General features: G+C 37.0%; 1 protein-coding gene across 2 annotated transcripts in view; it reads left to right on the top strand.

The window, feature by feature from the left end:
• Positions 1 to 16,472, top strand: part of Ide (insulin degrading enzyme) — a 93,969-nt gene that overhangs the window by 7,285 nt on the left and 70,212 nt on the right. For both annotated transcript variants that reach the window (XM_046450296.2, XM_046450297.2), the window contains exons 2-3: positions 13,512 to 13,696; positions 15,190 to 15,397. In XM_046450296.2, the coding sequence (XP_046306252.1) occupies positions 13,512 to 13,696; positions 15,190 to 15,397 (393 nt within the window). The remainder of the gene's footprint in view (positions 1 to 13,511; positions 13,697 to 15,189; positions 15,398 to 16,472) is intronic.

Raw genomic sequence — 16,472 nt, 5'->3', positions numbered from 1 at the left:
TCTTCAAACTCCCAGGATAAACTCTTGCTTGATGGTCCTGAGAAGAGGTGAGGATACAAAAGTAGCATATGGCCTTATTTTTGGAAAAACCTTTGATAAGCATAATTAAATTTTTTGTTGTTATATTACAGGAGTTATTTATATATTCTTGAATATTTACCCTTTTCTCAGATTTAATTTACAAAGATTTTCTCCCATGCCACAGATTGCCTTTTCACTGTCGATTGTATTGCTTGATACACAGAAATTTTTAATTTTGATGTAGTCCACTTTATTTTTTCTTTTTTGCCTGTGCTTTTGATGTCATATTCAAGAAGTCATTTTTGCCAAATCCAATGTCATGAAGTTTTCCCCCTGTGTTTTCTTCTAAGTGTTCTGTGGTTTTGGGGGGGAGTTGTTTTGTTTTGTTTTGTTTTCCTCTATAATACTGGAGATTGAATGCAGGTGTACTCTACCAATGAGCCACATCCCCAGCTCTTTTTATTTTCTTATTTTGAGGCAGGGTCTTTACTAAGTTATGGAGGCTGGCCTTGAATTTGGCAATCCTCCAGCCTCTGCCTCCCTGGTTGCTGGGATTACACGTATGTACTACCACGCCCAGCTTAGTTTTAGCTTGTTTAGGTGTTTGATCTATAGCTCTAGATTTTTTCAGTCAGGAGTTAGGAAGCCGGGCTGGGGATGTGGCTCAGGCCATAGCGTGCTCGCCTGGCATGCGTGCGACCCAGGTTTGATTCTCAGCACCACATACAAACAAAGATGTTGTGTCCGCTGCAAACTGAAAAATAAATAAATAAATAAAAAAGAGTTAGAAAGCCTTTCTCTACACCATTGTTAAAGATGAATTTAACCATCTTTTCTTCTAATACTTGTGTTACCGCTGTTGACCCGTGACGAGTCCTTGCTTCCCCAGTGTTGAAGAATAACACCAGAGAAGCATGCCGAGGCAAGGTCAGAGTGGAAAATTAGAAGTTTATTAAAGGACAGCAGAAAAGACTTCTCCCGGAGGAAGAAGGGTACCCAAGAGGTGGAATCCGTTGAAGGGCGAATGTGTTCCCCTTTTTATAGTTTTTGGTGATGGAATGTAGGTGGGAAGGCCGGAAGGGCTGGGACACTGGTGGGCCAAAGAAGTAATCTGGGTACTTCGGAATCAAGTTTGCTGTTCATTAACATTTCTTTGGGATGGGCTATCTTCAAATCTGTTGGGGGCTGTTTCCTGGGCTTCATTTGTAAGGGTCCGGCGGACCTCGGAGGAAGAGACCACCAAGAGACCGGCTCATGCAACAGCAAAAGGGGATTTATTGAGGATCCAATCCAGCGCCCTGGGGCTCCAGGCTCACTCAACAAGGGAGAGGGCCCAGAGCCCCAGCAGAGGTTAAGCAGTGCTTAAGTACACTTTTTGGGGAGGGCAGGGGCTTTGCATACATCAGAACAAATCATCATGAGGCGCGGGAAAATCGGGAAAATCGAACAACAACTCTCAAACTTGATTAGCACATTCATTGGCGGGAACAGGTCGGGCGGGGGTGATAGGTCAGTTCTAAAGCGGGGTACACATTCAAACTGATTGGTTTAGGCCCTGAGATGCCTATGTGCCAAGCTGCACAGGGTCCTAGGTTATTAAACAACTAGATGGTCAGGGGGAATATTTACTGGACAGTCCCGGGAATTGTCCTAACAGCTACAGGAATTTCAGGGTTTGGGTGTAGCATAGGAACTTAACAATACCTGGTCCTTTACATTTTAACTCAGGCTTTGCAGCTTAGAAACTTTACGATATCCCATATCCGGTCTTTTACACTTTAACTTCAATTTCTTTTACTCTTACACATTAACATTCCAAGAGTTGCTCAACTTTTCCGGAAATTCATTCTCAACATGGCCTCCATTTTAGATTTCACTCAATATTAGACCCGATTTACCTAACTACACTGACTACCTAATTTTAAATCTGGCTTCACTTGGATATTTAGAAATTTTAATATTGTGGTCTTATCCATTGAGACTTTATTTTTGTGACTGGAATTAGATATAAATCCAATTTTATTCTTTTACAGTGGCTACTCAATTGTCCAAATACTATTTGTTAAAAAGTCAGTCTTAAAGTGAGTTGAAATGCTACCTTTGTTTTTTTTTTAATATCTTTATTTTATTTATTTAATTTTTGTATGTGGTGCTGAGGATCAAACCCAGTGCCTCACACATTCGAGGCAAGTGCTCAACCACTGAGCCACAGCCCCAGCCCGCTACCTTTGTTAAATACTAAATTTCCATGTGTATTTGGGTCTAGTTCTGTGCTTTGTAAATTTTTTTTTACTGATATATTTGTTTTTTCATATTCTAGTACTATTTTGTTTTCATTACAGAGTCTTTCTAGTATGTTTTAGTACCAGGTACGTCTATTCCCCCACTTCTAGTTTTTCAGTGTTTTCCTAGTTATCATTCTGTTTGTTTTTCCATATAACCTTGATTTCAATTTGTCCAATTCCATAAAATAGCTTTTGGGTATTTTTTGGCATTCTGCATTAATTTTTTGTTTGTTGTTATTGGGGATTAAATCCAGGGTGCTTTACTTTTTTATTTTATTTTTTTTGTTGTGAGCCAGAGTCTCACTAAGTTGCTAAAGGTTCAAGTTGCTGAGGCTGGCCTTGAACTTGGTGATCCTCCTGTCTCAGCCTCCCCAGTCGCTGGGATTACAGGTGTGCACCATTGGCCTGGCTCCGCATTACACCCCCCACCCACCCCAGCATGTGTAAGGCACTAGGTCCAATTCTCAGCACCACATATCAATCAATCAATCAATTAATTAATTATAGGTCCATTGACAACCAAAAAAAAAAAAACTTCTTAAAAACAGTTTTTGAATCTAGGTGTTGTGGTACACACCTATAATCCCAGTTACATGGGAGGTTGAGGCAGGAGAATCACAAGTTTGATGCCAGCCTCAGCCACTCAGTGAGACCCAAGGAACTTAGGGAGACCCTGTCTCAAAATAGATAATAAAAAGGGCTGAAGATGTAGCTCAGGAGTAAAGCACCCCTAGTTCAATCCCCAGTGTCCAAATAAATTAGAAAACCAATCAAGGGGCTGAAGTTGTAGCTCAGTGGTAGAAAGCATTGCCTAGCATATGTGAGGCACTGGGTTCAATCCTTAGCACCACATAAAAATAAATAAAATGAAGGTATTGTGTCCATCTACAACTAAATTTTTTTTTTTTTTTTTTTTTTTTTTTAATCAAGAGAAGGCTGGGGTCATGGCTCAGTGGTAGAGCACTTGCCTAGCATGTGTGAGGCACTGGGTTTGATTCTCAGCACTACATATAAACAAATAAAAAAAGGTCCTAATAAAAATATTTTTAAAAAATCAAGAGAAGCAAGCACTAAATTAATACAAATAAAAACAAAATGATTAACTTTTATTCTGTACACAGGGGTATATATCTCCACTTAAGGGCTCATCTGCATCTATTTGTACACCCTGGTTCTGACTGAGGACCTCTTGGCAGCCTTATCATAACCATAATTATTACAGTTCCATGAGGGGTGAGATGCAAACAGACCTCCTCCAATAATCATCATGTTTTTACTAACACTCTTAACACTCATGGAAATTACAGTTGTATATTGTCATCTCCAGAGGACAACAACATTCATTGCACAGGCTAGTAATAGTATGGTACCTTATATGACTATGAGGAAAACAGGTAAGTAATTATCCCTGCATAATTGCTGTTGGTTAGCCAATGTTTATAGTCAGTAGTTCTCAATAGGTGACAATTTGCACCTTCCCCCAGGGGACATTTGGCAATGTTTGTAGACATTTTTGACTGTCACAAATGAAGAATGCTACCAGCTTGTTTTAAGTAGGGCCAGGGATGCCTCTAAGTATCCTACAGTGCACATGACAGCCCCTACAACAAGGATTCATCTGATCCAAATTGTCAATAATGTTGAGGGTGAAAGACCCTACTTTATAGAGCTGACTTTAAAATCCAAAAATAATAGATGAAAATCACTACAACCAATTCTATCCGTGATTATGATAAGGCTGCCATTTGTGGATACCTAATATGTAACAGGCATCATGCTTTAGCAAAGTTTATTTAAGCATATTTTACAGGACAAACCCTGTGAAAGATGCCCAAGTCTGGTGCAGCTTTAGGTGTCTCTGTCCATTTAATTGACCCATATGAACATTTCACCTGACTCTTGATTGACAAAAGTAGATGAGGTCAAAATGTTCAGTTGGACCAAAAGAGTTCAGTAGTATCTAGGATCTTAGGAGCAAAGATGTCATTTGTAAAGTGTAATTAGTAAACATTGGTTAAAATTGGTTAATAGCTCAGTGTAGACTTGAAGAAACATACTAAAGCAGAGTAAAAGTCAGGTTTCCTGAATCAGCATTTTATGAGGTAGACCGATTGTCCTCTGTAAGTTCCTTAGGGTCTTACTGAGTGGCTGAGGCTGGCATCAAACTTCTGATCCTCCTGCCTCAACCTCCCATGTAGCTGGGATTATAGGTGTATGCCACAACACTTAGATTCAAACACTTTTTTTTTTTAATATTTATTTTTTTAGTTGTAACTGGACAGAATACCTTTATTTTATTTGTTTTTTATGTGGTGCTGAGGATCAAACCCAGGGACTTGCAAGTGCTAGGCGAATGCTCTACCACTGAGCTACAACCCCAGCCCCCAAAATTGTTTTTAAGAAGGTTTTTTTTTTGGTTGTCAATGGACCTTTATTTTATTTATTTTTGATATGTGGTGCTGAGAATTGGACCCAGTACCTCACACATGCTAGGCAAGCGCCCTGCCACTGAGCCCCAGCCCAAGAAGTTTTTATTGAAATACAGTAATATTCAGTCTGATGCATTTTCATCAAGGAACATACCTGTGTGCACATGATCTTGAAACCCTCCTTAGACTCTATTTTGATCACTACTACTACTACTACTACTCCAAGGCTAACATTCATCCTGACATGAAGGTATAGCTTGATATTACTTGTTGCTTGTACTTTGTATAAATGGAAGGATAAAATATTTATTTTATGTCTAGCTTCTTTTACTCAACCCTGTATTAGTAAGATGCATCCATATTCTTGTGCTTTGTTCTGTATTATTCACTTTCCTTGCTGTATGTTATTCCATTATGTGATTGTACCACAATTTATCTTTTCATTATTGATGGGCATTTGATCATTTCTAGTTTGGGCTATCACGAGTAGTTGCTCTGAACATATAAATTCATTTATTTTGGATAAATATTAGGATTTTTATACCACATTGTCAACTTTATTATATTGTGCTAGGTTTTTTTTTAATATTTATTTTTTAGTTGTAGTTGGACACAATATTTTTATTTCACTTATCGAACCCAGGGTCTTGCACGTGCGAGGCGAGCACTCTATCGCTGAGCCACAACCCCAGCCCATATTGTGCTAGTTTTTGAAAATGGTTAGACCAGTTTGTAACTATGGCAGTGTATGAGAGTTTGGATTGCCTTATAACTTCTCTAACACTAGATATTTACCATTTTTTTGTTTTAGCTATTCTGATAGATAGAAAGTCTCCTGTAGAGAAAATTAGCTGGAAATTGGTGACCTCTTGTGGCTTTATCACATCAACCTCAATTTACCACTAAAGACTTAATGAGATCCCTTCACCTAGTAGAGTCCTTCTGTTTGGCCAAGCAAGACCTTTAATCCATACTCAGAATTAGCAGATACCCCCAGAGAAGAGTTTAGGAGATGATCATCAGCTTACCTTGGAGGCTCTCTCATCTCCAGAATTCCAGGTCATCCAATCCTCAGTTCTTCCTCTACACCCTAACATGTGTTTCAAAAAAAATAATAATAAGTGATTTTGTAATTTATCATGGCCTTTTCTAGATTTTTGAAGCTGAATCACGTGTTTCATGATTCCTTTATTTTTATTTTTTTTTTAGTTGTAGATGGACACAATACCTTTATTTTGTTTATTTATTTATTTTTATGTGGTGCTGAGGATTGAACCCAGTGCCTCACACATGCAAGGCAAGTACTCTACCACTGAGCCACAACCCCAGCTCCGTGTTTTGTGACTTCTGTGTCCTATGCCTATAGAATTTTTTGTGTACACAGTCATGTTGCATGTGAATCATGTTAGTTTTTTCCCTTGCCTTTCTCAATTTCTTGTGTTTTACTTCTTTTTCTTGCTTTGGATTGGTTAGAACTACCAGTACAATGTAGAATAGAAGCGATAGGCATCCTATTTGGGAGACTGGGAGTATTTGCTTTATTTCACCAATGAGTATGATAATGGCTATAGTTTTTATAAATATTTTTTCAGATAAAGGAATTTTCTCCTTTTTTTCTAGTTTGCTGACTTCTTAAAAGATATGAATCATTATTAAATGCTTTTTCTGATCTATCAAGTTGATTATGATTTTTCTTCTTTTTTTTTCTGTTCATACAATTCAATGTATACTTTCCAAAAATAAGTAACCCATAACCCCCCCATAATTACTGTAGTAATTATTTTCATGTTCCCTATCTCAACATGAGAGAGTTATGTACAATCTCTTTTTCTCTCTTTCTCACATACACTTTTAATCCTGCCACATATTAGCCTTTTAATTCCTTCCACTACCTATCTTTGTTTTTTATGGGAAAGAAGTAAAAAAAACTGAAAACTTTCCTTTTTTTGTTTTGACCTACTTTAATTTCTGGTTTTTGTTATTTGTGATTGTGAGAAAGGAGAATGGGGTCAGGGAAGGACTGTGAGGGTGGAAACTGGGAATTGGAAAAGAAAGCCTTAGTGTGATTTCTTTAAGCACCACCAACTGCTCCTCCCCTTCCCACACTTCCTGTTTCTCTGTAGTTCCAGCTTTGCCACAAATCAATTGTGTGACTGTCCTTGGGCAAGTCACTTAATCACTGAGCTCTTGTTTCTCATCTGAGATTGAGGAGTGTGACCCTTACAGCTGTTGTGAACTTACCACTTAGGAAGAATGGAAAGATTAAATGAGCAGTGTATATACTCTTTTTCAAAAATGGGAATGATTTTTAGGGTTAGTTTTATACAGTGGCATCTGTCTCTAATAGGTTGAATACTATTTAGAAGGGTACTTGTGAAATACTTTGTCCCCAGACTATACCTGTAAGAAACCTTATGTTGTTAACTATGGTAAGAGGTATAACTGCAGTGTACAAAGTGAAAGTTTGGTTCATTTGCTTAAACCTTTATAAAGTCTGTAGAAAGTGTTTGTTGATCATAAACGACTTTTCAGAGGACCAGGGCCAGAGTTAGAACAGCTAACATTCTTCCTGGAAATAAGGCATACTATAGGAAAATAAGATTGAGTTGACAGGATTTTGATCTATGAAGTAAGGAATACCTGTTCCTACAAGAAGAACCTGAAGAACCATAGGTAGACATGCTATTGTTTAGATCAAGTCACACTTGGTAATTGTGTTCTTTTTTTTTTTTTAATTTTTATTGTTGGTTGTTCAAAACATTACATAGTTCTTGACATATCATATTTCACACTTTGATTCAAGTGGGTTATGAACTCCCATTTTTACCCCATATACAGATTGCAGAATCACATCGGTGGTAATTGTGTTCTTAAACTATGTTAATATATTAAGATATCTTAGAGCTCACACCACTACCTTGACACTTCTCTGCCCTGGCTTTTTAGGGAAGCAGGCATGTTTTGTGGTTTGTTCTGATCTCAGGCATTTCATCTCTGGGCCTCTCCTCCATATTCAGGAGTGCCACAGATCTCAACTTCCACCCATGGTTTGGGAGTGGATAGGCAGGTTCCACAGAAGGGAAGTTTTGATTTGTAAATTTGACTATTAGCATGATCACTCACCTGTTCAGGTTTATAGGTCATAGTTTCTAAATTGGGCCTAACTTTATATTTGTGGCGTGCTATGGGTGTGGATAAGGAACAAAAGGTAAAGTAAAATTTCCCAATCTATTATTAAATAGGCTGTAAAACAGAGGGAGATGGGGAGGGTCATCTAAATAAGATTACTCTTCATTATAAAATTTATTCTTGTTGTGGGGATATGGGGATGACTTTCTTCTTGGGGATTTGTTTTTATCAGCCTGAATTTTAAGGCTTTATATGTCTGTGTACATAATTTTTCTTTCTTTTTTTCTTTTGTGTGTTGGCGGGGAGTGCTGGGGATGGAACCTGGAGCCCTGTACTGTATAAAGTGCTCTGCTCTGAGCTGCATCACTAGCCAAGTCCATGATTTTCAAGTGGAGGTTCTGGTTGTGGTTCCATTAACAACAAGCTTCCTTTTCCCCACCATATTTCTCTTGCTTTTTTCTCATTAGCACACCCTGCTCAGTGTTTCCTTCTAGTTTGATTGCCCCTTGCTTGCTTTTTTTTTTTTTTTTTTTTTTTTTGTGGTGCTGGGGACTGAACTCAGGGCCTTGTGCATGTGAGGCGAGCATGTACCAACTGAGTTATATCCCTAGTCCCTGTCCCCTTGCCTTTTATTTGTCATGTTTCTCACCTCCTTTCCCCATTCTTCTCTCTTAGACAGGGTTAGGTTCCCCACCCCCTATTTGTTACTCTTATAGTGCCCTGGGGACAACTTTGTTAGCACTCTTAAAAGATAATGACCTGTTTTTCTCTGTCTGTTAGTGGTCTGGATTCGTTTAGAGGGAGGGGTCTGATGTGCTCATCTTTCTTGATAGCCAAAGTGCATGTTGCAGTGCCTGGACCTTAACAGACCTCCTTAAACATTTGTTTGAATATGGTAGGTGAGGCTGAAGACAGGAGGGAGTTAAATATGGTTCTAATTATAACATTTTGTGAAATTATTTTGGGCAAAGGGACTTAAGTTCTTTGAACTTCATTTTTCTTATGGGTAAAATGGGATTTGCCCACCTGGAGATCATGTTAACATGCACATTTTGGCTCAGTAAGTCTGTAATGGGTTCTGATATTTTGTATTTTTGATAAACCCATGAACTGGCACAGGGAGGCTCTGCCAGTCCTTGAACTGCAAAAGATATATAACATAATGACTCTTCCAGCTTTTACCTTCTGTGGTTATATTGTTTTAAATTCTGAACAAGATCGCAAAATATGTTGTAATTACTAAACTTTCTCCATCTTATCAGAATGCTGAAAACTGACAATTCTGTACCTAAAATTGAATGTAATGTCCCTAAAATCAAAAGTAATTTTATTATACCTAAAATGTTGACTTTGACAAATTAAAAATATCAAATAAATGTCTGGGAAAGCATTTGATTTAGTACTTGCTTGTCATCTAAGATATCAGATTGCTTGCTTATTGGAGAACATTTGCAATAAATAAAATTACTGTTGAAGGCTTATGCTAATGAGGGAGCTGAGATAGACATGTGATCTCATGAGTATAAATATAAATACAGAGACAGACAAGCTGTTGATTAATTCATCAAAGGAGGAGGAGGAGTTCCCAGTCATTTCCGTCAGTTTTCCAGAAGGTAAGAATCAAATCTTCATAGGAAGTCTTTAATATACTTACTATAGATAAAGCCAGACTGAATTTTTGGGAATGGGTTTTATTTGAAAATACTATTATAGTTTCTTTTGGCTTTTTCTATTTCCAGAAGTCATGATATAATTTAGTAGCATTGGCAGCTTAGAAATGTATAGCTGTTCTTGATCCTGTGTCTTGTGTACAAATGTCTAAAAGTACTCAGACTGATTTTTATGTATACCTTACGAATATTCCTTTACTCTCAGCCACACCAGGGAAATTAATCAGGCATAGCTTCAATGTCCAAATAAGTTATAGCCATGCCTGTGGGGGACTCTCATCATTTATAAATGGTTCTTATTGGGCTAGGAACTCCCAATCTCATATTAACTGTCTACCTGTATCCTACTCTGTTTCCATTTTAAATATTTTTTGTTGAGAAAATGAAAATCTGGACAAGGGACATTGAAACCCTGAAAAAAGTACAGAATGTAGACTATAGTTGAGGGTGATTATATAATGAGTTTTAAACCTCCCACGGAATGAGACAGTTTATACTGCCAAAGTGTGCTGTATTTGACCTTCTCATAACTGTTATGTTTTAGAACCTCATCATCATCACATTTTAATCATTTATAATCCTTGGTTCCCTATCAAACTAGCTGGGGCAAGCACAGTAGAGTGAGTTGGTCATAAATTATAGCTATGGAAACAAGTAGCCTTTGGCTTTTTTTTTTTTTTTTTTTTTTTCTGGGTACCAGGGATTGAACCCAGGGGCACTTAACCACTCAACCACATCCCAACTCCTTTTTAAATTTAATTTTATTTAGAGACAGGGTCTCACTGAGCTGCTTAAGGCCCTCACTAAGTTGCTGAGACTAGCTTTGAACTGGTGATCCCCCTTCCTCAGCCTCCTGAGTCGGTGGGATTATAGGTCTGCACCATCTTGCCTGGCTGCATTTTAAACAGATTGTCCTTCGGGAAATACATTCACCAGAACTGCTAGCTGAGGTTCTTTGTGCCCTCTTTGGAGTCTTTTTTTTTTTTTTTTTAATATTTTTAGTTGGAGATGGACACAATACCTTTGGTTTATTTATTTATTTATTTATTTAATTTTTAAATATTTATTTTTTAGTTTTCGGTGGACACAAAATCTTTTTTTTTTTTTGTATGTGGTGCTGAGGATCGCATGCCAGGCAAGCGCGTTACCGCTTGAGCCACATCCCCAGCCCTGTTTTATTTATTTTTATGTAATGCTAGGGATTGAACCCAGTGCCTCACATGTGCTAGGCAAGTACTCTACCATTGAGCTACAACCCCAGCCCCTCTTTGAAGTCTTAAATAGACCATTTTCTATCATCTGAGATTTTTTTTATCACTAAACATCATTTTTTAGACTTCATACTTAGATATTTTCATCTCTGACATAGAATTTAAATGTCTTATTGTTAATGAAGCAGAAAATAGTTGTTAATAATGACTTTTCACTTCTAGATTGCTTTGAATTTCCCAACTGTGGCCTTATATCCCCAAAATGTTAGTATTATATTTTATGCTTTGTTTTTCAAGAAATTATTTTTACTATAAATAGAATAACACTATTAGCACTGTTTAAAATATTACGTGATAAACCAGTATTATACTTCTAATATGACTTACAGTATTGAGTTTAAAATTCTAAACATCACCTTTCCAAAGAAGATTAAGGGGACAATCTTTCTTCCTTCTTTTCTTCTTTCCTTCCTTTCTTTTACAAGGAATTAAACCCAGATTGCTTAACCACTGAGCCATATCCCCAGCCCTTTTTTTAACTTTTTTTTTTTTTTTTTTTTGTGTGTGTGTGTGTGGTGCTGGGGATTAAACCCAGGGCCTTATGCATGCGAGGCAAGCACTCTACCAACCAAGCTGTATCTCCAACCCCCTTTTAAAATTTTTTTTGATATAGGGTTTCACTAAATTGCTTAGGGCCTCACTAAATAGCTGAGGCTGGATTTGAACTTATGATCCTCCTGCCTCAGGTTCCCAAACCACTGGGATTATAGGTGTGCAGAGTCACACACAGCCGAGGGGACAGTCTTAATAGGAACAAACCTGTTTGGTTTATCAATTTTTATTCAGATTAGACAAATAATTATAGAAAATTTCAGAGAGGAAGGAGTTCTGATAAAATCAAACTAGATTTTTACTCCCAGAATCTCTCATGCTTTTAACATGATATTTTATCCAAAATAATTGTATTCCTGTTTATGCTACCCCTGATTTACCTTTAAATCTGACTACCAGTTCTTTGACAGTCAAATCTACTTGTGCTATCTTCTAGGTAAGAAGCCAGTGTGCTAGCTCACTTTTCCTCTGTAGTTTCAGATATGCTCTTATGTTTACCTAATGAACCTGTTGGAGTAGTAGGTTCAATTTGTGTGTGTGTGTGTGTTTGTTTGTGTCTGTCTGTCTCATGCTCTTTCTCTCTTTCCTTTTTTGTTTTTTTTTGGCACTCAGGGGTACTTTATCACTGAGTTACATCCCCATCTTTTCTTTTGAAACAGGGTCTCACTAAGTTGCCACACCTGGCCTTGAACTTGGTGATCCTCCTGCCTCAGCCTCCTGAACCACTAGGATTATAGGTATACACCACTGCACCAGGCTGTCAGTTTTTTTGTCCTTAAGCAGTCCCCAGTATAGACAAAATTAACATTTGAGCTGAGTGTAGTGGTACAAGCCTATAATCTCAGCAACCCAAGAGGATGAGTTGGGAGGATCATGAGTTCAAGGCAACCTCCGTGACATACTGAATTTACATCAGTAGAAAGAACTGGGGCATTGGAGTGGGGTAAGCAAAAAAGAAACTGCCTTACTTTCAGAAACCGTACATGGAGAGCTAAAGATGAGAATGTAACTCAATGGTGGAGCATTTGCCTAGCATGTATGAGGCCTTGGGTTCTATCTACAGCACCCCAAAAATACACACAGCTACTTAGAAAGGCAGGAGGATTTCAAGTTCTAGGCCAGCCTCGGCAAATTATTAGCAAGACCTTGTCTCAAAAAATACAAAGGGCTGGAGATGAAGCTCAGCGATAAAGCACCCTTCAGGTTCAATCCCCAGTATGGCAAAAAAAAAAGAGAGAGAGAGAGAAACATACATGGAAAATCCCTTTACTGCATTAATACCAACTAACACCTTTACAGGATTCTTCATGCTTATAGTCCTTTCCCATTACTATGTCTCTAACTTTCCTAGAGAAGACAGGGAGACCTGTCAGTGGAAGCCCTTTGTAAGAGAATTGATCTGACATCTCTTTTAAGATTGTCAGACTGTTCTTGCACTGGCATGCAAGTCTTCAGCAGATTAGAAAATTGTCTGGAATCCTGCCAACTTTTAATTTATTTATGTCCTTGTTTTTGCTGCTTTCATAGGACAGCCTATGTCTCTTATATTGTATTAAGATTTCAAAAGATTGTTCCTTATTGTTCTGAGCATGTGCATATCTGACCCATGAGATCTAGATATGCTGTATTTTTGAATGTCATCAGTTGAGCAATGTTTTGACTGACCTAGTAATAATTCTTACACAACCTCTCACCTTATTTACTCTAGCAGATAGCCCTGAAATGTATGTAAGTAGTTATTGGTAAATTGAAAAATTTATTCTAGGTCAGCACACTACCAACTCATGGCCCAACCCACTGGGTGTTAGAACCCTATCCATGTACTCCCATAGATAGAAATATGTCTCTGTGAAAACAATGTTAGCATTTCTCTGAAAGAATGAGGGGTAAGTCTTGGAGAAGAATGACTGCACCCTATAGATAAACTATAAAAAATTTCCTCCGGGGGCTGAGGATATAGTTTTATGGTAGAGCATGTGCTTAGCATTAACCTGAGGCCCTAGGTTGGATCCCCAGCAACAACAAAAGTTTCCTCCAGGTGTTTCTTTTATCTGGTAATGTATTACATGGATTTGCTTGATGTCATTCTTTGTCTTTTAAAAAATATTTAAATAAGTAGGCACATGCAACAAGTAATGATCTTTTTCTTTTTAGTTTCCAAAAAAAGACTTACAGCAAAATGAATAATCCTGCTATCAAGAGAATAGGAAATCACATTATCAAATCTCCTGAAGACAAGCGAGAATACCGTGGACTAGAGTTGGCCAATGGTATCAAAGTACTTCTCATCAGTGATCCCACCACGGATAAGTCATCAGCAGCACTTGATGTACACATAGGTACAGTTTAAAACTGTGAATTAAACTTTGTTCAATTTAATTAATCTAATGTTGACATTTATTATTACTCTCTATATGAATGTAAATAAAGACCCAGTAGTTACCAGTTCTATGCATCTTTTTTTTTTTTTTTTTTTAAAGATCTTTATTTTATTTATTTATTCTTATGTGGTGCTGAGGATCGAACCCAGTGCCTCATGCATGCGAGGCAAGCGCTCAACCACTGAGCTACAACCCCAGCCCGGTTCTATGCATCTTACTTATTTATTTTTAACCCATTTTGTTCCATCATCCCAGATGTGGAACACCTATAAAAATTTAAATTGAACAACAAATATACCACGTATAATAACTTTGAAATAATACTCAAATATTTGTTATATTCACAGAATTGAAAACATTTATTAATGGGCTAATACTTTATTTTGTACCAAAACCCTTGTATATCTATTGATAAACTATAATTGTCTATGTCAAATTAATCTTAAATTTACTATGAACATTTTGTTCATAACAACAACACCTAAGTTGACCTCGCAGCAAGAAAATTTCATTCCTATCCTTTAAAGTTCTGATTTTCATCACTTTGTTACATTAATGTCATATTTTGTAGATTCTAATATGCACATTTCTTCTACATTTAATGTCACTTTAATTAATTGGTTCTTACCTATGTGTGCTTTTACCAGGATAGTGCTTCTCTTTTATAGTGTTAAATGAAAGCTTTTATTTGACTCATTGGCATCTTAGAATTGAGAAAATAAGGTAATATTGAACAAATAACTACTGCCTGCCATTGTGCAAAGTGCTTTGCAAATATCTAATTTGTATTCTTATAATCCTCCAAGATAGGTATATATGGAAGAAGAATATGAGATGAGTGTTGTCCTTAAAGTTTCATAGCTATAGAGCTGTTAATCCCCAAGTCTGTGCTCTTAACCTTGTGATATATGGTTTCCTACAATACAGTAAAACTATGACAAGAAAGTTCTAGCTCTTGTAACATCTAATTCAGCTGCTTTTATTCCCTCTAGTGTGAGGAAATTAATGTCCAGTGTCACCAACTAAGTAATGTCAAGAGTAAGAGCTAGAATCCAGGTTGTCAGACTACTGATTTACTTTATAAATAATACTATTTTAGAACAGCCTGTGCTTAACTTTCTCTGACTGTGTAGTTGTAGTTATCATGATAATAAAAATTCTAAATCAGTTGGCCAGGTTGGTACATGCCTATAAATCCCAGTGATGGGAGGCTGCAGAAGGATTGCAAGTTTGAGGCCATCCTCAGCAACTTAGTAAGGCCCTAAGCAACTTAGTAAGATTTTGTCTCAAAATGAACAATAAAAAGGGCTGGGGATGTGGCTCAGTGGTTAAGTGCCTCTGGGTTCAATCCCTGGTACCAAAAGAAAAAAAATTATTCCAAATCATCTTGTAGTTCATCTCTGACTTTTGACATAAAAATAAGATTTTTTTTTATGTGTTTTCTCTTTCAGGTTCATTGTCAGATCCTCCAAATATTGCTGGCTTAAGTCATTTTTGTGAACATATGCTTTTTTTGGGAACAAAGAAATACCCTAAAGAAAATGAATACAGCCAGTTTCTCAGTGAGCATGCAGGAAGTTCAAATGCCTTTACCAGTGGAGAGCATACCAATTACTATTTTGACGTTTCCCATGAACATCTAGAAGGTGCCCTAGATAGGTAATGCTGAATATCCTATGAATTATCCAACTTTGTATAATTAATCACATTAATAAAAATAATAGTTATTATTTTTACAAAGATGACTTCATTAAGTTTTTTTTAAGAGAGAGAGAATTTTTTAAAATTTTTTCGGTGGACATAACATCTTTATTTTATTTTTTTTATGTGGTGCTGAGGATTGAACCCAGCACCCTGCGCATGCCAGATGAGCACGCTACTGCTTGAGCCACATCCCCAGCCCCTACATTAAGTTTTAACAAATGACATGTTAACTAGTTTTTCCCCTATGGTTTATTAAAAGAAAAAATAGTATTATAAAAAAAAATAATTAATGACATGTATTTACTTTGTGGTAGAGGAAAAATAATGGCATGAGTTTAACCAGCCTTCAGGCCTACAAGATATTATATTGACTTATAAAATTCTCATTGACACTTCCCATTTTAACAAGTGTTGCATCTAAAGCACATTATGAAGAATAACCTGTTTCAAAATGCTAGTCCTTAAGTAGACCTAAAAGACTCTTGGGTCTATAGGCATCTCAGTTACTACACCTCAGCCTAGCTTCAAAGAGGCTGTTGTCATTATTTGATATTTATTTTCAGTGTGTAAATTAATATGTTACTTGTTTACTTCCTCACATTCTCAAGGGTAATTAGTAGAATGTTTTGACCTGCTGTTTCAATCTTAGGGATATTTTGAAAGAATTTTTTAGAGTAAGCTCCATTCGGCCAGTTTAATTTCTTATTGTTAATTTTTTATATAGCAAACACCTTCTAATTTTTTGTTGTATTAGTGATTCAATTTCATTATTCACTGTAATTTTTTTGTGGTGAATTTTTATCGTTTCTCTGTTACCAGCATATAATTCTGTACATTTGAATGGATCTGTAATGAAGTTTGACTTTGTAGTTTTGAACATTGTCAGCTTTATTTGCTTAGATTATATTAATAGTAGTAAATTGTTTTTAAGAATGAATAGTTCGGGCTGGGGATGTGGCTCAAGCGGTAGCGCGCTCACCTGGCATGCGTGCGGCCCGGGTTCGATCCTCAGCACCACATAAAAACAAAG

This window comes from Marmota monax, unplaced genomic scaffold (genome assembly GCF_021218885.2).
Source record: "Marmota monax isolate L192 unplaced genomic scaffold, Marmota_monax_Labrador192_F-V1.1 WCK01_AAM20220418_F8-fsc00004, whole genome shotgun sequence".
NCBI classification, from domain to species: domain Eukaryota; kingdom Metazoa; phylum Chordata; class Mammalia; order Rodentia; family Sciuridae; genus Marmota; species Marmota monax.
The sequence above is the reverse complement of the archived record's forward strand: the minus strand, read 5'-3'. Positions and strand labels throughout refer to the sequence as shown.